Source organism: Pinus tabuliformis, chromosome 1_1, assembly GCF_031772625.1.
Source record: "Pinus tabuliformis cultivar Carrire ecotype Pingquan chromosome 1_1, CPIR1, whole genome shotgun sequence".
In the NCBI taxonomy this organism is placed as follows: domain Eukaryota; kingdom Viridiplantae; phylum Streptophyta; class Pinopsida; order Pinales; family Pinaceae; genus Pinus; species Pinus tabuliformis.
This window is the reverse complement of record NC_142297.1, coordinates 418,948,732-418,971,568: the sequence shown is the minus strand read 5'-3', so window position 1 is coordinate 418,971,568 and position 22,837 is coordinate 418,948,732. Positions and strand designations below refer to the sequence as shown.

The following is a 22,837-nucleotide window of genomic DNA, read 5'->3' as shown; positions in this document are numbered from 1 at the left end:
ATAATCAAATGGGATAAGCGTACCAAGAGGTAGGCCCTCTTGATTGGTTCTAACCTAAGGAAATCTTCCATAGAATGTATCTGTTGTGGCTAGACCAATTATCGGTCTAGAGGAATTTGTTTATGTCCGCACTTATAATTTTACTTCACCACAAGGGTTTTGGGGTGGTGATTTACAATAGATAGCATGTTGGATGTTGATTGGAAGTATAACATACATTAAGCCAAATAGAAACCCTAGAAATCCTCTATCAAGTCGAATTGGTTTGGTTGCAAATCTTTTTTAAACTTCAATATCTCTTTCATTTAGCCTCTAATTCAAGCAATTTGTTTTTTTATGTTCCCTTTAATTTCATATTTTGCTAAGAAGAAGATATATATACAATCAAATTATATAGATTATGCATAAAAGTGCTAAAAAAGGAAACATCGGTGTCATGTTTGAAATGTAAAAACCCTAAAACAACTCATTTTTGAAGTGCCATATCTTCTTCATTGGAACTATGATTTAAGCAATTTTTAAAATATCTTATTTTGGTCCAAAGAATTCATATCTAAAATTAGCTTCTATAAATTCTATATGAGAAGCCTTAGAAATTGACTCAAATGTTTTGGCTCCAAAATTGAAAAAGGATAAAAGAGAAAATTTTGCCCCTTTTATCTAGAAAGTGTTTTGATATTGGTTGTAATGATCCTTAGCACATAAAAATTTCACAAACAAAGAAAATCCTTATACATCATGTAACAAAAAGGTAGGGCAACACCATACAGATTATTTTATTGAAGGTTCAACACCTATTCACTTGCGTCTTTGAGGGGGCAACATCCTAGTGAGTGAGGTGTAGAAATTAGGCTTTAGATTTGCAACTACTCATGAAATTTTAATCAAAATCACAAGGCACAAACCTACTCTATTGCTCTGCGAACATTAATTCACAATTTAGAACAAAAATCTTAGACATGCAAGAAGAAATAACACACATGCAATGAGTATTTTTATCTGGGGAAAGCAATCTGTTAAAAACCCCATGCCTACTTGCATTAATCAAATGAATAGAGATTTATTGTAATTGCTTTGCTCAACTGAGCACACCCTGCAAGTGCATAACCTATCTCTTTGCTCACTAAAGGCCTCTGACCCAGACTTAGTCAAATTTTTCCTCGGCTTAAGCTCCTATTTCCTTATGTTGTTCCTTGAAGAATTAACCCCTATTATTTAGGAAATTCCTCTAATCGAATTACGCAATTCCTTAGGTTGATCATCTAACTACCTACAACACCTATACACTCAAGACTAGTCTACAACTGATGTTACACTGTCTTGGAATCTCCACCTCAACTGGGTAACTCGATTTCTCTGCATGCACTAGCTATTTTGGGTTGATTTATTAGTTAACTGAATGATCACTGAGTTTGACTGAAGTCCCACTACTTAACTAACCTTCCACTAGTTCCTCCAAAAGTTGGAACTAGTTTAAATGTAAAAAACCTGAGATAACTGACCTTGATTGCTATAAATTAGCAATCACACATGTTGAACTAAACTATAACTCCTCCAACTCGAATTTACTAAGTAAATTGGGTGACATAAGCCATGTCACACAAGTTAACATCATCCAAGTTGTTTGTTGATGTGGAAATACAAATTTTCTCAATTTAAAAAAGGCAAAATCAAATTGAGAATTTCTCGCTGCATTTTTCAACATCAGGTTCTAATACGTCCACACATAAGGAGGACTCCATCCTTATTTACAGTTACCTAGCAAACCTTGAACATAACCAAACGCTAGCTACTTGGCGGGCCTTCTTTAATGAGGCCACATCATTTTTTTTAATGTTAATTACTTAGTGGGCCTTATTTAATAATGGATTTTATGATGAATCAAATTGTTAGTATCACATTTACAATGTGTTGCTTTGAGCACCCTCTTATCAAGGATCAATTGGGACTATCTAGAAGAATGGCATCAAAATGGTGTATAGATATGATAACAATTTTATGAAGAGTTAATTTTTACTAGTGAATCAACTACAATGTTATCATGATGTCGCAACTTCAATGTACAACTTCTAAGATCAAATGCAAATTTCGATGCAATATTAATAGGGGATAATGCAAATAAACAAATTAAAGTTTTTTGACATATCATGAGGCAAAAGTGACATAATTGTGATGATCTCTATGATGCCGAAGCATGATGGACAACAAGAAGAATCAGTGAGTCGAGGTTGTGAAGGCATCAAAGATCCAAATTTACAACGTTATCAACTTTCATTATAATAGTGTCCAAGTTTGAAGAACTTATACTTCTTCAAATTTTGTGAAACTTCTCATTATTCAAAACTTCCAACACTAATATAATATGTTGTAGATGTTTATTTATGTTGCATTGTAAATTAGAATGGCATCTTAGTAAACAAAAACAAACTTACAATCTATGGTTGACATTAGTCCATACTACCCCTTTCACATGTTATCCTAAAATTCATGTTAAGACAAGTGAAATACACTTAACATATATGCTTCTTGGAATTCTTTTTGCTACATAAATACCTAATTTATTTTAAAAACTTGCTATCACAAATTGGTTGAGAGAATTATCTTGCAGTAACATATAAACCCAAATATACTATGATCCTTATGTTAATGGGGGCAATCATAAGGGAGTGGTACCTTGTACTAACATATGGTTGCTTGGTTGTAGTGTGAGCATTCCTTCTTTCCCCAATCTTTTACTTTACTCCTTTGTGCCACAAAACTAAATATCCATGACTAGTAGTACTCTGTAGTACCCCTCTCACTTGCTTCACCAAAATGCCCATTAAAATAAGTCGGACATGCCCAAAATCCATGTCTTGGAATCATTTTTACGACATAACACCTCTTTAAGGATGCAATAACTCAACCATCAACTTCATCAATGTAGTTAATGCCTTGGTTAGACCAAAAGGCATGAATCACCATTCATGCACTCTATTCTTTGTTTGGACTATTATCTTTTACTCTTATTCCTCTCTAATTCTTATATTATGATACTGACTCTTCAAATTAATCTTATTGAAATAATTCGTACCACTCAAACAATCCAATAAGTCATATATCCTTGGAAATGAGGACCTACACTTCGCTATTATCTAATTAAGTGCTCTTGAGTTAAAGCACACTCTTTACCATCATCCTTGTTTTGTACGAATAACATTAGTTACTACACAATGTGGACTCATACTTTCAACAATCAATGCTCAACCTATCAAGTCAACACTGAGCTCTCCAACAAATTCAACATATGCATGGTTTGATTTGATGGTGTTACCTTTGGAACTAAATCTATTTAATGTGTAATCTCCCTCTTTGTTGGATGTTCATATAGTAAATCTTCCCTTGAAATGTTTGGAAAGACATCAAACAATTATTTACCTCCTCAGGTATATCTTCCTCTCTTGTTGTTATTGCCCCTTTATCATCTTCTTCCTTTTTCACCTTCCCATATACAACTACATGTAGCGTCATCTCTGAGCTAGTCAAATACCTTCTTATTCCAAGTTATTATCCTTACTTATTTTCACAAACTTATTCATGTTGCAAAAAATCTTATCAAATAGCAACATGGCCTTTCAATTTGGCAATTGTGAACTTCACCTTGTTTGGATCTTCTATCTTCTCATACTCAAAGTACCTGTCCATCTCACTTATTTAATCCACACAAGATTTTTGTATTGGACTTCCAATGTAATGAAAAATTTAACCTTGGTTCCTCTTTTACCTTTCAAACAAAATAATAATCGTGCTACAACATCTCCTTCTTTCTTAGCTTTTTAATCCCCTTGATGTTATGATTTTGCACTGATTTTGTATTGAATTCTCCAATTCTTCCTCTTAATTCATATATATTTATCAATTTATAACCATTTTCATTCCTCTTCTTGTGATGGCTACAAATTTCACTTTTTAGATTTTAAAAATTCTAGGGAATTCTACCTTAGATTTTCTTCCAATTAGCATGGATTCTAAATTCTTCTATGATACTAGAATATCCCATTTAAGTTTCTTATCTTACTCCCCTATCAAAATTTATGTAACATGGAAGGGATATGAACCTTAATCCATCTTTGCACCCCTGGTTTCACACTAGAAAAAGATATGAGATAAATTATATAAATAAATCCATGTATAAGACACAATAAAAGGTATGTGTGTATGTGTGTATGTGTGTGTGTGTGTGTGTGTGTGTGTGTGTGTGTGTGTATATATATATATATAGGCTCAATTTCAATACCCATTGTAATCATATAGAATCCCTTATTGCGCAACAATAGAATGATCTTTGACATCCAATCAAAGTAATTAAAAGAAGTGAAGATCATTGTAAGTTGGTCCATTCTACATCGGTTGTACTAATTTGATAATTTTGCAATAAAATATCAATATTTTTCACAAACTCACTAAAATACCATGTTGGATTTTAAGCACAATCACAAAATCCAGTGTGAAAAAAATACTAGACAAACAACTTGCAAAACAAGAAAAAAGAGAGAATAAAACAATTGGTAAATTTACTAACGAACCAAGGGGACATTTCAAAATACTCATATAATCCAATGATATGTTATTGTTGAACATGCATATAATATATAAACTCTTAAGGAGGAAGAACTAATTCGAATTAGGTTGGGGTTTCAAGTGCATGTACTTAATATAACTCAAAAGCTTTTTCTCTAGTTGGCAAATAAGTTCAAATTAGATTAGGAGACCCAAAATTAGCAAATATCCTAAGATGGGGAGAATTATAAGTAAGTGGAGTTGAAAATATGTTAGAATTGATTATTAACTCTCACATGCAAAAAACTAACTCAACTAGACTCCAAAATAGGATTAGAAGTCAACTAATAAAGGGAGGAGAGAGAAAAATGACAACAACGAAAATTCCAAACTAGAACCATATTGCAGCAATGGGAAATTATTCTCCTAATTGTTAATTTAATTTAACAATTTATTTGTTGTTTGCTATGACAAATATTGAATAAATCACACTGCAATCTACACAAATAAAATTGTAGAAGAATAAATGCTAGAAGAAATGCTAGCACACACACATAAAATTAACACAATTATTTTTGGACAAAAGTCCCCGGAAAAACCCAACTTGGGGAAACTGGTGCAACAACTAAGGGTTTTTATTACTAAACAACAGTGAAATAATCTGAGTACAATCTAGATGCTGAATACTGGAAATCCTGCAGAAAAAATACTGGCAAAAATATCTTGAGAGAAATTACCCTCACTCCGAGCAATACTGACACTTGACAACTTACTGAAAATAAAGTCATCCTCCTAACTCTGCGCAACTACTACATCACCTTTGTGCAATTTACTACACATTAAACTTAGAACAACTGAAGATCAAGCTGTCTTGCCTTCTGTTGACCAAGAAACTAACCCTCCGACACTCTAGAAATACTTTTCAGCCTCTGGAACTGAAAACCGCTTCACCCCAACAAAATTGAACTTTCTCACTGAAGCTTCTGCGCAATTTCCTGGAGAGATATTGGCCTTTCTCTACAATGCACTCACCGGATCTAGAAATATTCATTCGGCTTCACTGTCTCTGCCCCTCTCTCACTGCTTCAATATTTGGCTCTCTCTAGCAACTGACTGCTGCTACTCTTGAAATTGATCTGCTAAAAAATCAAACCTCTCAAGTGTCTTCTTCATCACCACATCAACCTCCTCTTATAACCCTCTGTTGGAGCATCAACAACCAATATTAAAACATAATCGATGGCTAAGATTATCTTGGAGTTGATCCGTGTGAGTTTCTAGATCATTCACGCCTTGACATAATTAATTCTGATTAATTAACCGTATTCCCCAAGTTTAGACTTAAGAAATATTTAAAAATTGGTTAATAATCTAATTAAGTCATTTCTAGGCAGGATTTCCATAAACGATTATGGGTTTTGGAGATCTCATGTATTCTAGTCTCTCCGCAAATTTTCGTGGCTAGAACACATCTAACGCTACCGAAAACAACACTCCCTCTTAGTGATGAATGTGTTATAGTGCTACTGCACACTCTATGGCAACACCCTGTCTCTACATAATCTCTTGTCACGTTGCTGATGTCTGGCCATGATACCCACCAACCATTGTGAAAATCTGATATGCACTACATATATGTTGCTGTTGATCCTGTTGTACTGCTGCCAATGTTGCATCTGCACTGCAACTCCCTCTCATCTATTGTTGTTGCAACTGAAAAGAATCCAAAATATTGAATCAATTGTGATCATTATAATGCACCTGTCACCCAAGTCTCTCATTGTTGTTAGTATATGCATTATCATTGAAGAATCTATGTTGTTGCTGACTCTGCATTGTGCCAACTGCACAACTGCCAACTCTTCACTGCGCTCCCAACCATCTGACTACTACTAGTCTTTGCAACTGTCACTGATCCATCCTGCTTCTGAATACTGTGGGTTTTCGTAGCAAGGTATTGATCCATGAGATGGACTCCTCACGAATCTTGCCCATTTGTAGCGCTCTAGGGATACAACACCAAGTCACCCCACCTCACTCCTGGAGGTATATCAACAAACATGGCGAAGTATTCCTCCAACCTGGATGACAACCTATCGATCTTTGTTGATGTTGCATGTTGGTCCTGCTTCCCCTCCTTGTCCTTCTTCTTGATAGGACACTGGGTACTATAGTGACCAAGCTCACCACACCTGAAGCACTTGATCTTTGACAAATCCTTCTTCTTCTTCCACTGCTCCCCCTATCCTTGACGATGTGAGGGCCACTTTCTCCCCCTCCTTCACCTACTTATGCCCGCTGTTGCTGTCACTAATGGAGATATTTAGAAGAGCTCCCCTCAATTCCTCCTACTACAAGTCAGCCCACATCCTGTCCTAATCTGGTAGCTTGTATATCCCAATATACTTTGGACAAAAACCTACCAATCCTCAGAGACACTATTGAGTGCCAATCTCATAAGCTTTGTGGGTTGAGGCGTTGCCTCAACTGATGACAACTGATCTTAGACCTCCTGAATCATGGCGAGGAAGGGGTCTATGCCTTTCCCCTTCTGCATCATGATGCACCTCAACTTCTCCTCTAAGTACATCTTCCGTTGCTCGGAAGTGCACTGATATAGCATGGCGAGAGCAGCCCACATCTCTTTGGAAATATCCTTGCAAGGTATGTGTGAGACTATATGGCCCCGGACTCCATCCAGGATCAATTGATTCGCTTGTGCCATCTCCTTTATGTACTCCTTTAACTGATCCACATGCTGAGGAACTGTTACAAAGCTGTCTATATAGAGATCCAGGACATATTCATCCAACATGAAGGACATCTTGGCCTTCCAGATGACATAGTTGGATGAGCCATCCAACCTATGCTGATCTCTTAGCCCAGTTATAGCCATATCAACAAAATGTCGAAAATCTCTTATATCATTTTGCTCAACTATTGCTCTGTTATTTGCACTCCCTTTTGGAGTGATAATATCTGCTCACAACAACTGTTGTTCTGCAAGGAAAAATCGAGCTTCTTGAGACTAGAAGTTCCCTGAGGAAAATTTTCCCTCAATTGTGTGTGTTTCTTTCTCTTCCACCTGACACTGGCTCTGCTCTAGCGAACTACCGCAAAACCCTCCGCGTCTAGCTAGAGATCTACCCAATGAAAGTGCTAAGCTACTCCCTCTGCCTATGGAATCACTTGATTTAGAAGGATCAAATTTTTCTGCCCCTCACATAGAAAAATTGGTCTTCCTCAAGCAACTCGACCTCCTAGAAAAAGACTGTGTTGCCCTTGGGAATTTCGGCCTGTTGCCCTTGCTGAGAAGCAAAATTCATTTCCTCCATTTATAAGCTCTCCAACTGATCAACTTGGCTCTAATTCCATGTGAAAATTCCAAACTGGAACCTTATTGCAACGGCTGGAAACTATTCTCCTAATTGTTAATTTAATTTAACAATTTATTTGTTGTTTGATACGACAAATACTGAATAAATCACACTGCAATCTACACAAATAAAACTGCAGAAGAATAAATGTTGGAAGAAATGCTAGCACACACACATAAAATTAACTCAATTATTTTTGGACAAAAGTCCCCTAGAAAAACCCAACTTGGGAAAATCGGTGCATCAATTGAGGGTTTTTTTTAATTATTAATCTGAGTACAATCTGGATGCTGAATACAGGCAATCCTGCAGAGAAAATTTTGGCAAAAATATCTTGAGGAAAATTACCCTCACTCGGAGCAATCCCGACACTTGACAACTTACTAAAAATCAAGCCATCCTCTTAGCTTTGTGTAGCTATTGCGTCACCTCTGTACAATCTACAACACACTTAGCTCAAAACAACTGAAGATCAAGTCGTCCTACCTTTTGCTGACTGAGAAACTAACCCTCTGACACTTTGGAAATACTTTCTGGCCTTTGAAACTGAAACCAACTTCACCCCAACAAAATCGAACTTGCTCACTGAAGCTTCTGTGTAGCTTCTTGGAGAAATCTTGGCCTTTCTCTGTAATGCACTCACCGAATTGGAAATCTTCCTCCGACTTCACTCTCTCTGCTCCTCTCTCATTGCTTCTATCTTTGGCTCTCTCCGACAACTGACTATTGCTACTCTAGAAATCGATCTGCTAAAAAATTGAAACTCTCAACTATCTTCTCCATCACCACATCGAGCTCCTCTTATAATCCTCTGTTGGAGCACCAACGCCCAAGATTAAAACATAATCGATGGCTAGGATCATCTCGAAGTCGATCCGTGTGAGTTTCTAGATCATTCACACATTGACTTAATTAATTATGATTAATTAACTATATTCCATAAGTTTAGACTTAGGAAATATTTAAAAACTGGATAATGATCTAATTATGTCATTTCTAGGTAGAATTTCCAGAAACAATTTATGGGTTTTGGAGATCTCATGTATTCTAGCCTCTCCACAATTTTTCGTGGCTAGAACACATCCAACGCTACAAAAACTAACAACAACTACAAAGTAGGGAGGAAGTGCATACTCACTTTAGGAAGGCCTTTACATAAGGCAGTATGAATTAATGGAGTAAAATTATCCATGTTATCCTCCAACCGATGTCCAATTAGTGCCATATGTCATCCTAGATGACACCCTTGCTAAAAATAGACATGATACAAATAAATACCTTGAAAATAGAAAATATGCCTAATGATATGGAATGTCTAGTAATAAATGAAAAGTGGTCATATGTGCCCCTCATCATGTATGGAGGAGGGTTTAATTATGGCCAGGGTGTAGATACTAACAAGGTCTTGATAAACTACTTAATGTAAGGTACCCCAACATACAAACTCCTTTATCATTATTTCTTTTTTTATCTTTCTTCCTTCTATAGATCTCACACTCTTCATGCATTGTTCCTTTTGCACATAGTTTGCAACTTTGGAGTTCTTCTTGTGACTTTGAGTTCCATTATTCCCACATACACTTTTGCTCCATATTCCTCCTCTTCTGAAATCTAATCATTCAAGTGCTAATCATCTTCTTATTCTCAAGGAAATTTGTTTCCTCTTGGAGACCAACTCGCACATAAAAACCAACCCTATCACCTTTTATTACACTACTTTATTTTGCATCCATATGACCTTTAAGTTTCCAATGAACCTAACTACTCACAAACAATGGTTTATAATCCCCTTTTCTCAACTCAACCTCACTGTGACATCATCACCTCTTCAACTTCCTATACTTAGCCTTTTATCTTCCTTTATGTAAACAATTCCTTATCCCATGCATTCATTGTTTTACATCTACTGTTTCTTTCGCATGTTATCACTTTGTTTACACCGCCAAATTTGCTTCTCATTCAACTTACTCCCTTCATCAACTATCCTATGTGGTATTTCCAATGGCCATACCTGTAGCTGCACTTATATCAATGTTTAAAATAAGTCATAGCTCATCATAATTAAAGAAATGAACAACTTAATAATAAATATTGCTATATAAATGCCATCTTGGGGCTAAGAAAACATACACAAGGGATTTGTTATATGTAGTAATATTATAATAATATTATATGTGCTTTAACACAATGACAATATATAATTTTTTGTTACATGTAACCAACCACTTCACCTCCCAGCTCATAAATAATAGCAAGATATTCCTTGAGACTTGTGAAGAGTATCAATAAACAATTAGCTTACAAAGAGTAAAATGTCACAAGTCAGGTTTGAAATCAAATGAGAATAATAACAAATTTTCCTCTCAACCATATTAATTAAGCAAACTTGATGTCAATTTTAATACACTTAAATAAAAAATACAATTATTTAACCTAAACTACTCAAAATTACAAATTATTTAGAAACATAAAAATTATATCCATAATCTAAATATATTAGAATCCTAATATATTACAAACTATAACTATTAAGGATTATAACCTATAAGAAAATTAATATATCATAGGTAGAAGTATATTAATGTTAATAAGTGTAATTGTGTTTTATTATTTTATAGTATTTTTTCAAAACATATAAGAAAATTAATAAGTCATAGTTACATATGTAGAATTTTTTTAATGTTTGTAAGTGTAATTTTGTTTTGTTATTTTATGACATCTTTTTGAAACAAAATATAAAATAGTGATAAACAAAGATTCTCTTTTATTTTTAAAATAAAATCTTAGTATTTTGGTAATGCATTTAAAATGTTTTATTTCTTTTTTTCCACAGGAAAAAAGCGGTAACCTTTTATTTAAAAAATGAAAAGTTACACAAAGCATATGCATTGAAGCATTACCAGAAGTTGCCCAATGGGCTCGTGTGCTTTCGCACACAATGCAAACGTAGCGAGGCTACCGTGCATTTAGAAAAAAATGAGAAAAAAGAAAAAAGAAAGGAGGAAAGGACAGAAAAACTGGTTCCCGGGGGTGAGTAGATGACTCACACCTCATGTTTTTCTCCCCTTTTTCTTTTCGACCTTGCGCCACTCCCCTTGGGTGGGCTCGATCGAAGTTAGGATTAACTGTGTTTCTGCTTTCTGTGGAGCTGTATCCTTGTCTGAGTCTGAAGTGTCTGAGTGGTGATGCCGTTTGATCCCTCCCATACTCTGATCCTCGCTTGTCTTCTCTGCCTGATTCGAATGGAGTTGTGAAACCTTGTTGGCTGATATGTTTTCCTTTTGAGTCTCCTTTCCTTGGGTATGCTCAGTATTCTCTGTGGGGGTAACTTCCTCCTCTGCTTCTGATTCATCGTCCTCTGAGTCAGGAGGGGGGAATTGCCACCCTTTCCTCTGCTTCCCTTTCTGCTTCTTTTTATTGTTTGCTTTCTTGGCTTCTGGGCATGTACTTTGCAAGTGTCCTGTCAGCCTACAGTTCCTGCATCTGAAAGCAGTGTTTTCGTAGTCTAGTCCTTGCAACCAGTTTTGTTGCTTGTATACTAGCCTTATGCTTTCCGGTAGTCCTTTACTTATATCTACTTCCACACAAATGCGTGCAAAAGTGTAGATCCTCTCATCAGTCCTTTCCAGATCTGTTTTGATGTATTTCCCTATGCTGTTCCCAATTCCTTCCAAAACTCGTTCACTCTAAAAGTGAAGAGGGAGGTTATATAGGCGGACCCAGACCAGCATTTTGGAGACAGTCATTTTGTTTGGATCAAAATCTAGAAACTATGGGGTCATAAAAAGACCCGATGTTCCCCAAAACCGGCCCTGTACTGATGATTGTATCTCTGACTTCCGTGGATGCGAATCTAACAATGAAAAACGCCTTGGAGCATAGATGAATATCACATTCCATGGTCCAATTGGTGAAGATCCAGCGAAGTAGATCCATTGGCTTTGGCCAAAAACTGTTAAATCGGCAGATTAGGGCCTGTGTTTCATATGGCTTGACGAAATCTTCAAGTCCTGTAGAATCAAAGTTTAGGGCTGGGGTTTGCCCTAGCTGATCTACTATGTATGGCCTAGGTGTATATCCACCTTGATCTGGAGAGGACCCTGGATCTCTGTTTCCCTGTAAGATGTTTTTATAAGAGGAGCCTCCCTTGGGCTGATGCTGAGCTGTTGTGTTTTTCCCCTTGTCTCCTCCTGAGGAGCTTGGACCCTGGGGCAGAGCACCTCCTCTCAGCCTAAAGTTCAAAGCAATGGTTGTTTCTGGGTTAATATCATAGCTTCTCATGGTTTTGCTGTCCTGAAGGGACCACCTACCACTGACCAAATGTTGGATCTGAACAGGGTATCCCATCATTGCCCATATTTGTTGTTTCAACTGCATAATGGTGCTTCCTGCATGTACCCACACTAGACTGGTTTTCCCCACAGGGGGTTTTATAAAAATCTGAAAACAAAGTGATGTTACCTGTTGCTTGGGTTCTGGCTGTGATCCTGATCCGCCTAACCCGGTATCACGCAAATATCCCTTCTGTTGTTGGTCTGCCTTCGAGATCAGGTCCGTGTGCTCTGGCAGTGAGTGAGCTTCTAGATCTGACCATAAATAGGGTCGTTCTGCCATTAGCAGGTCTGGATCTACGAGCCCGAGGCTCGATCTATGCTCATTGCCACGGATCTGTGGGTATATTACCCGATCGGGGCTCGATGGCGGATGTTTGAGCCTATGGTTGTCAAGATCAGCAGCAATATAATACAGATCTGCGCTTTGATTTGCAAACACCTGGATTATTTCTTCATACCTGTGGCAGGATCGGCGGTTTTTCGTCCTGAGGGCTCCGTGTTTGCTAGAGACAGCGTCTTCACAGAGCGCAATCTCGGAGGCGTTTGCAGTTGTCTTCTCCACCTGGTGCAGCACCGTATTCAACAGATCTGGCCAAAAACTCAGATCTTTTCTTCTTGTAAGCCCTGTCTTCTGCAGAAAACGAAAAAACCCTGTTCTTGGTGCACCGAAAGCAGCCGATGCAGTTCGTGCACGTTCCAGCTTCATGCATGCGGAGTCTCTGGTGGTTTGGTCGACGCAGTTCAGACTAAGAGCCATTGCAACCTCCTCGTCAATCGTGTTTGATATTAGCTAAAATGTTTTATTTCTTATTTAGATATATGTTTTAATTTCACTTCTTTGTAACTAAATGATGTTAACATCTTAACCATTCAAATAAGTTTGACTTCATCAATTTTGAGTATTGAAACATTTTGACTCCATCAAATTTTAAATAATAATAATAATAATTTATTTCAATTAAATTTAACTAACAATAACCAATAACAATATTTATATAAAAAATCAATAATACTCACACCCACATAATATTTATATGAAAAACACAATAACACCATAATACACTTTTATAGAGAACTTCATGACCCCAACAGCCACATAAATATAATGCTTACATATTTATAATAAACCATAATTTGAAAAAATCATAAATAAACCATTCACAATGTTATTTTCGTTATCCATGCCCATAATTAATTATTAATTATATCAATTAAACCCTTAAATTTATATTAAATGGCCAAATCGAGGTAGAATCTTAGATTATAGCATGCTTCAAACCCTCCTTTCCCAGTAGCCAAATTTGCAGAATTTGTGGGCAGAACTCAAACTTTAGAGCAAAATAACCTATTTTAGTGAATGGATTCCACCGCCCCATCTGGGAATTCTCTTTGAATTACCATTCGGCCTGTTGGAATTGGTCCCGAAACTCTTAATTTTACACTTCTCATGCCATTTCATAATTTCGCGGCGAGTTTACGAGTGGTTTTATATTGGTTCTGCTGAGGCCGTAGCTGGGGCCGGCAAATTTCGGGTGGTTTTGCGATCGCGATTTTAACCCTTTAGTTTTTGGAGGTCTCCCGCTCAATTGCTAGTGAAGTTATGCAGATATGAAGTTAATTTCGCGGCGAGTTTACGAGTGGTTTTATATTGGTTCTGCTGAGGCCGTAGCTGGGGCCGGCAAATTTCGGGTGGTTTTGCGATCGCGATTTTAACCCTTTTATTTTTTGGTGGTCTCCCGCTCAATTGCTAGTGAAGTTATGCAGGTATGCATGGTTTGCCTAATGTTATATGAATTCAAGGGTTAATTGTGGGGAAGAAACGAAAAACAATCATATTTACTTGTGAATCCAATTAAATATGAATTTCCGTTTTACTGATTTTATACCAGTAATTGGATGTAGCAGAAGTATTTTCTTACAGAAGTATATTCAGAACTGTTTTTGAACATAATATAAATACAATACTGCTTTTTCTTCTGAAAAAAATCTATGCTAAAATTCTAATTTTAATTGGGTTATTGCTTGTTTCTGAGCCCTACTAATTGAAACCCTAGTTAAGAGCTTTCAAACGTTGGTGTTTCATCTTCAAGAAGTATGGAACTTATGAGTATATTATATTGTCGATTTAATCTTAGTAAGTAAAAATTCTACAGTATTATTAACAACTATCCAATTTTATTTTTTTTAGAATGTACATCTTGCCATGTTTCTTTTTTTATAAGTTCTGCTTCGTTAAGCATCCCTTGTAGTTTTCGTCCCATTGACGTCTTTGCTTCTAGTTCTCAGTACAATCTCAATATTTCTCTTCAATTCTTACAACGATATTCAATGTGCCCAATTAATTACCGATAATAAGAAACCCTTAACCTATATGGCTTATCGAAAGTAGAATTTTCAGATTACGGTGTCCTTGAAACCCTTTTTTTTTGCTGCCAAATTTGCCGAATTTACGTGCAGTAAGGTCGTAGCAGAGAACTGGTATCCATTTCCTTGCTGCAATCAATGAGCACTTTTCCTGTCGTCGAAAGCATTGTTGTAGGTTTCTGTGCTGAAAGTCTTGGTTTTCGTCTCGATGTCATCTCAGTAAGTTTGCATGATCCTGAATGCAAGTGGTATTTGGCAGTATCATGCTGGCTCTATGGAGGACACAGCTCAGATTTTAGGTTCATGTGTTTTTTGCCTAGGAGTTGCTGTGCTTGATACCCATTATTGATTTTGTCCTTGTATCCACTGTGGTGATTGTTGAGTGTTTGACAAAGGAATGTATGACTTGAATACACAGAATTATGAATTTCCCATGTATCACAAAAAGGGTAAAAAGGCTTGTTTTATTTATTTTTGTATTGTCTAATGATCTGACTATCTGGTTTACTGGTTTTTACTAGTTGCTGGCTCAGCAGCATTTTTTAATGCTCCATGAAAAAGTAATATAATTCAGGGCAAGACATTTTTTTCACTCTATAGATGCATTTGAAGCCCTATTTTAGAGCTTTTAATGGTTGATTTGTAATCTTAAAAAAAAATACAAAACCCATGGTTACGTTCCTTTGCCTTATTCTCTATCTAGTTATTGTTTTCATTAATGACATATTTCCTGTACCCTTAAGCTCCTTTAATGGGCAGCTACTTTTAAGAATTTTGACAGCAGTGCCTGACATCTTTTTGCAATTTTTCATAATTATAACAGACCATAAAATTTCTGGTTGAGAATATATACAAGCTGCTTGTTGCAATTTGTAATGTTTACAATAGTTTATTGGGTCTAGCAAGGGCGGTTGTGAGGAGTGTTATCCTCTCTACTTGGGTTCAATTCTTCCAAGTGATATGTTGAGCTCTTAAATGAGTACGTTGACAAAGCCTCGAGCTTCTATATGAGCTTGTTTATCCTGGGTGTCATCCTCCGAATGAGGGAAAGTGCTGGGCAGGTTTCCTTGGAAATTGTATTCACAAAAGAATTTGTTATGTTTACAAAAGACAAGTGAAGTTTTCAGTTGATAATGATACATGTGTTTGTTGTACCTTGATCAATTTTGTGCTTACTGCAATGTCTCTTTACCTCAATGGGTGTGCCTGCAAACTTTACTCACATGACAACTGTATTGATTATATAGCTGTTTCCTTTATTGCAAATTGTTGGTATATATAAACTTCATTTGGATTATAATGTAGTAATACTAGAGCTGTTTACCTTGTTATCTGTTTATCTCATTTTTACTCTGACAGTGATAATGCTACATTTAGAGCTAATTTGTAAACTGAGTCCCACCTTGAAGGAGTTCATAATTAATCAAAATGTGGGTCCCATTGCGCACTAATCTGGCAGATTACAATAACTTGTTTGATATGGAGATTATGGTGCTAACTCGCGCTATTTAGACATTCGCCCTAATTTGTCTGCACAGTATGAGTTTTGCTATTGATAACAAACAAATGGACATGTCTATTAGTTTTTGTCTTAGGAATTGTGAATACATTTATATATGATACCACAAAAAAACTTTTATGAAACCTTAAACAGGCCCAAATCTGTAAGGCCGATCACTTATGTCTTTATCCTATTTCAGCGATGGAGGCGTCAAATTTCTTGCAGATAAACCAGCCATAGATACTGACGGCAGTAGGTTGGTGAGACAGTGCACCCTCTCCTGTTCTACACTGCCTTGGCTCACTGCCATGATATCACTGTGACATACCTGCTCTAGTCAGTTCTAGTGTGGGACTGTTTGTCAGTCTGATCAAACATTCAGTGACCCTTTAGATGATTATAAGGCATGTTACAGTCATGTTTGACGATTCCCTAGAGAACAATTCTCAAATATTGGCATCTCCATGGTAATTGGAAATTTGGATTTAATGGTAATAGCTTCTTTTCTACTAAAGATGCAGAGTAGTGCCTGTTATCTTACATGTTGATATACCTGTTTTTTTCCCCCTTTCTAGGGTCCACTTGTGCTTTCCCCTTTGTACATCTTTTTTTGCCCAGCAGTTGCCTTTGGCACTGATATTGCTATTCTAAATGACAACAGACACGTGATGTTTACAATGATCTGCCTGATTGTTGTGCACTGTTCAATTTTGTGATTATCTTTGATGCCTGCACCGGTAAACGTTACTCAGATGACAACTAAATTGATTATATAGCTGTTTGTCTTAGTGCCTGTGTTTCTGAACTTTGTTGGTAACTGTAGTAATGCTAGAGCTGTTGCCTTCTTGCCTGTGCTTTTCAGCTTTGTTTGGACAATAACGTTACTACATTAATAGCTAGTTTGTAAACTGAGTCCGTCTTAAAGGAATTCATAATAGATCAAATCATGGTGCTGGTGCTAAAAATGCTTTGTTTGACCATTTCTCTAATTTGTCTGCACATGATGAGTGTTGTTTATAATAGACAAGTGAAATGCTGACTGGAGAGCACGTGTGGATATTAGCCTTGGTCTAAGACTGAAAATTCTGCTTTGATTTTTCATTTACACTCTATCTAGTACTAGAGGCATGGTTGGTTGGGGTCATTGAAGGCAGCATGTGCATTTGTTTTTGTTTTATGAACTGTGAATTGTTCAGACATATATGGTGACCATAAAAGCCTTATGATATCTTAACAAGGCCTAGTTCCAGTAGGTTGATCACTTCTTTCATCTAGCATATTTTGGTGGAGGCATTAATTGCATTGCAGATGCTACTGTCATGAATACAGAGGTCAAGTAGGTCGGTGAGACAGTTCCCCCTCTACTGTTCTGTTGATAAATGGCCATTTCCAGAAGATCATTGCGAGATGCCTGCTCAAGTGGGCTTTGACATAGGACTGTATCTCAGTATTATTGAGCAGAGAGTTGCTCATTATTAGATTTTCCTCTTTGGCCTTGGAAGTTAGGACAGTTCCTTCAGGTAGTACCTGGATTCCCCTATGATTATCCAGCCTGGTCCACTCAGGTTCCTTATTTCCTAGAGGACATTCTCAAATAGTGGTACCTGACAGTGATTGATGAGGGCAATAGCTCCTCATCTACTTCTAGTTCTAATGCAGTGGCTCTTATCCTACATTGTAATATACCTATCCTTATTTCCTTTTAGGGTTCATGTTTTGCGTTTACCCTTTCCTATTCTATCTTTATTTTTATTATTTTTTGTGCCTAGGAGTTTCCCTAGGCATTATCATATCTCTGTTTTGACTTCTTGTAGTTTCTAGTTCCTTTTGATCCATTTTCGTTATTCATTGAGACTTGTTTTGAAGGCAAGCAACCTGTTATATTGCTTGTATTAAGAAAACTATTTTGCAAATGGGTTGTGCTCCTTGTAGTCATTATTGTTTTGTTTTTGATCAAACAAAATATTTCAGCATGAGACATTCTTTGGTAAACCCCTGTCTTAAATCGATAATTAAGTTAAAAGTTTTTTGTAAAGAGGGCTATATCTTTATCGTAATTTATTGCAGATGTTTAAACTTTACATATTATGGTTGCTTTGGTTGATAAACACTTGTAAACGCTATGATGACTTGATTCAACAGTTACCTGGATTCCCCTATGATTATCCAGCATGGTCTATTCAGGTTCCTAATTTCCCAGAGGACATTCTCAAATAGTGGTACCTGACAGTGATTGATGAGGGCAATAGCTCCTCATCTACTTCTAGTTCTGATGCAGAGTCTCTTATCCTACATTTTAATATACCTATCCTTATTTTCTTTTAGGGTTCACATTTTGCGTTTACCCTTTCCTATTCTATCTTTATTTTTATTGTTTTTTGTGCCTAGGAGTTGCCCTAGACATTATCATATATCTGTTTTGACTTGTTGTATTTTCTAGTTCCTTTGATCCATTTTCGTCATTCATTGAGACTTATTTTGAGGGGAAGCAACCTGTTTTGTTGCTTGTATTAAGAAAACTATTTTGCACATGGGTTGTGCTTCTTGTAGTCATTATTGTTTTGTTTTTTATCAAACAAAATATTTCAGCACGAGACATTCTTTGGTAAACCCCTGCCTTAAATCGATAATTAAGTTAAAAGTTTTTTGTAAGGAGGGCTATATCTTTATCGTAATTTATTGCAGATGTTTACATATTATGGTTGCTTTGGTTGATAAACACTCGCAAATGCTATTATGACTTGATTGTAACAGTTACAACTTGCAATATTGGTTTAAACTTTTGTTTAGTGCACTGATTTATATTTTTTCCTGGAATTTTTAGTTTTCAGATACATCCTACTTATTTCCATCTTGACTTTGTATGTTTTTGTTCAGCAGCAGCATTTTGAAGAAGAGTTTTGTGAAGGATATTTGAAGATTTGGTACAACTTCAACGAAATGCAGATATTTTTATGCAGAGCTATGGAACTAGATAACGTCAAAATTCAAGCTTGGGCATGTTATTTTGCCTCTAAAGATTAACTGCAAACTTGCTTACATGCACATTCATGAAAGGCATGTCACTAAAGACAACAATGGTTTCACAATAAAAACATTCGGGTGGAGGGATTGGGTTACACGTTTTTTTTTTCAAGTGTCAAATGTGCTTCTTGCTTTTCCATTTGCGAAGGGTGCCGTCACTTGAATCACAGCTGCAGCTGCTGCCACACTTAAAGCACCAATCTCAGCACCCACAGCAAGAGCACCTTCATCAGCAACAGCAACCTCAATATCAGCAGCTTCATTCACACCAACAAATGCAACAGTGCCAGCAAGAGAAAAAATTATTGTTAAAAAGGAAAAATATGGTGCAGAATCAATCTGAATCACTACTCTTTGTACAAAATCAAGGGTGCATTGAATCGCATCAGGAGTCATCAGAGAAAGAATTGTCAGAACATCAAAAGTTTTCAGTACCCCCAAGTAAACAACCTCAATTACTGAATGATAACTTGTCGAATTCTCAGCAGCTAAACCCACAACATTCTCAAAAATTGCAGGAGCTGCATGCATTATCGCCTGGACAGAGACAGCAAGTCCAATCTAATAATAGTAGTAATGATCTTGCTGCTCAAGTTACACAGGAAGATAGCTTGCCGGTAAAGCAGGAGCTGCAGTCTGAGGATAAATTTCAGCTTCCAAAGCAAGTTCCACCTTTGGTACAGTGCCAACAGCCACACCAACAGGGTCCACAACAAGTATTGACTCAAGATCTTACTCAACAGCATCAGCCTCCTCGAGAAGTTTCTGGAAATGGGTTGATGTCTGCTCCAACATCTCAAACAAGAGGTAGAACATCAGCTGGAAACACTGCAGGGAATGTCCAGCCAACTTTTGATGCTGAAGCACGTAAAGTGCAATATATCAAACAGCAACGTTGGTTACTCTTTTTGCGCCATGCTAGTAAATGTGGAGCTCCAGAAGGTCAATGTCAAATTCGATTTTGTCCTGCTGTCCAGCAGCTGTGGGCACACATAACTCAATGCCACAACAATGATTGCCCTTATCCACGTTGCAATGGATCCCGGACTCTTCTAGGTCATCATCAACGTTGTCACGAAATGGAATGCCCTATTTGTGGCCCTGTTCGTCAATTACTTTGGCAACAACAAGCTACAGGTCACACTCAACAAATTCACGAGAACATGGTTATGCAAGAACGGGAGCCTAAGAAAAGGAAATGCATCAGACAATTGGAGGACGAGGTGGAAGCACTGCGACATCCGCTGAAAAATCTGAAGATTAAAGTGGAAACCATGGAGGAAGGCATGGAGGAAAACATGGAGGGCATGACAAATTAGGAGAATTTCGAAGGCTCAGAAGATGCTTCTCCTGGCCTGGATCTAAACTGGCCAACTCTAATGGACACCTGATCTCTTCTGGTTTTATTTAATATTTTTATCAGCGTGATGAATTGTAAATGTATATACCTTCTATCTCAATTTTGTCGAAGCTATAGCTGTAAATACCCCAAAATGGGAAACATTTGTAGGCGGTATATCTATATCTACTACAACAAACTAGATGGACAAATAAATCATTACTAGCTTGTAAAAGCATGGATAAACTGTTGTAATTCCCCAATTTTGTTGCGAATGGGTGCGACTTTTTAATACATAACTATACTCATTCTGGTTAAAAAAAAATTGTTCCAATTTCCAATTTCTCACACAAAACCCTAATTATAATGCAAAATGCAAAATTATGAGATTTTTCTTTTCAATCCTTTCAATTGCTAAATGAAATGAAAATGAAGATCCTTGCTAAATCACTGAAAAGAGAAACAATACAGAATGATGACTGTAATATCAATTCTTTCAAGCAATAATGATCAAGCAAAAGTTTGCCAATGACCTAATTGACAAGAACAAAGTAAAATCCAAACAAATTCTTATCAAAGGCTATTAAAACCAAAAGCAAACAAAGTGAAGGCTTTCTAGAGGTCAATACACACTCAGAGATAGAAGGAAAACTAGTTGGAACAAATCATATCAGAGAGCAAGGCAAAAGAGGCAATTTTTTGCATATTACAGGGATCAGCGCAGGTGCAGAGCAAACACTAGTGCTCTGCAGTGTAGGTGCAGAGAAGGAGGAGGTGTGCTAGAGCGCTCTGTCTCCAGACTAGGGGGTGCACTGAAGTAGATCCGACCAAATTACAACACAAAAAAATTCAAATCAATCTTAGAAAATGGTTTTCCTAGGGTCAATCAAGGTCTGAATGAGGCAATCAAAGTCGACTCAAGAGGTGAAAAAAGGTGTTAATGTCAAGGAAACCACTAAGGGAAGAAAACAATCCCCATTATGGTCGTCAATTTGTATTGTGGACAAAAGTAATTTCTCTAGACCTAGTGGAATGGTCTAGAACAACATAAGTCAAAGAATCTAGAGTTTTCCTTAGAGAAATTGAAGGATGGGAAATAAGCCTACTTGGAATTTGTTGCAAGCTTTACTTTCCTCCTTGCTTGTATGCTCAAATTGTAGCTCCGATTACTATAATTATAACTTGCACATGCAACTAAAACAAGCCAAGGATCCACAACATCTAGATAGAATAATTCAATTACTCTATTCAATGAATCAACAAGGCATTGAAATACATGAATCTAAATGTAACAAAACTCATATAGAAAAACAATATACTCTTTGTATTACTAGAAATAAGAGAGAGTTTACAACCAATGATAATAGTTGATCTTGTAGATATCTGCCCAAGTTGACTTGTCCTTCTTTGTCACAAAGCACACCTCAATGTCACCCTCATACATGAAGATGATGACTCCTTTAGATTCAAAATCCAAATTCCAACCTTGATGCTATGGATGACAATAAATTTATAAGAGAAGGATGGTAGTTTAGGATTTACCATAATGAGTTTGACATACACTTATGATGGGAGGATGAGCTCAAGTGATAAGAGGTGAACTCTCCAAGGTAGGATTATATAGGACTTGAGCTTCTTATCCAAGGTAAATGGTTAAAACAACACCTGGAAGCTGCTGGAAGGGGAAGCTTTAGAAATATTTTTAATTTTTCCGAATTTCAAAAATCAACGCGCCCCTAGTGAGGAGAAACTAGTGCTGACCAGTGCTGGTGCAGAAGGGTGCCCAACGTTGAACACAGGTCGCTAAAGGGGCAAGGTGCACTCAGGGCAAAAACATTGATTCTGAGAAGTTAATTCTAGAAAACTCGGACTTTTTGGAAAGATCATGCTTAGGGTTTTGTGTAGGGATGATGACAATATGTTCATGGATGTGGATTGATCCAGTTTGTAGTCCTATTGACTAGATGCGACAAAATAGCCTATAATAAAAATTATTATGGAATCAACCAAACCTTTCGAGAGTTTTGGTCCCACTAGAATATTGGTTATCCTTGCAATAATTAAGGTCACAATAAGAAGTACTCGCTTCATAAAAAAGACCTCAAGAATTTTCAATTTCATTAAGTACTTCCTTAAACTGTAGAATTAGAGAGAGCCATAGCAACCTATCCCATACCGTAGTAAAGTCAAGGTGAGACAAGTGGCCATCAAAATCCAAGTGTCATTTGTTAAGATATAAGAATTGTGAAACCCATTTCCATGTATTTTGAAGAATCATCTTTATGTCAATTGCAGACTTGAGAGCCTAAACTAGCCAGCGCTCAAATGGTACTATTCTTTGAGGAGGTATCCTCTCAAG

At 36.8% G+C, this 22,837-nt stretch overlaps 1 protein-coding gene across 2 annotated transcripts; it reads left to right on the top strand.

Annotated features, from left to right (window-relative positions):
• Positions 1-13,511: 13,511 nt before the first annotated feature.
• LOC149213489 (uncharacterized) lies at positions 13,512-20,613 on the top strand. 2 transcript variants are annotated; one of them, XM_089392029.1, is made up of 2 exons: positions 13,512-14,014; positions 18,996-20,613. In XM_089392029.1, exon 2 carries the CDS (start codon positions 19,259-19,261, stop codon positions 20,456-20,458), a length of 1,200 nt encoding a protein of 399 aa, XP_089248155.1. In that variant the 5' UTR covers positions 13,512-14,014; positions 18,996-19,258; the 3' UTR covers positions 20,459-20,613. The 2 variants fall into 2 exon arrangements, with proteins under 2 accessions (XP_089248155.1, XP_089248154.1); XM_089392028.1 differs by having other exon boundaries at positions 18,993-20,613.
• Positions 20,614-22,837: the final 2,224 nt, after the last annotated feature.

Excerpts from the sequence above, each read along its gene's own strand:
- LOC149213489 (XM_089392029.1), top strand. The coding sequence starts at position 19,259 with ATGTGCTTCTTGCTTTTCCATTTGCGAAGGGTGCCGTCACTTGAATCA.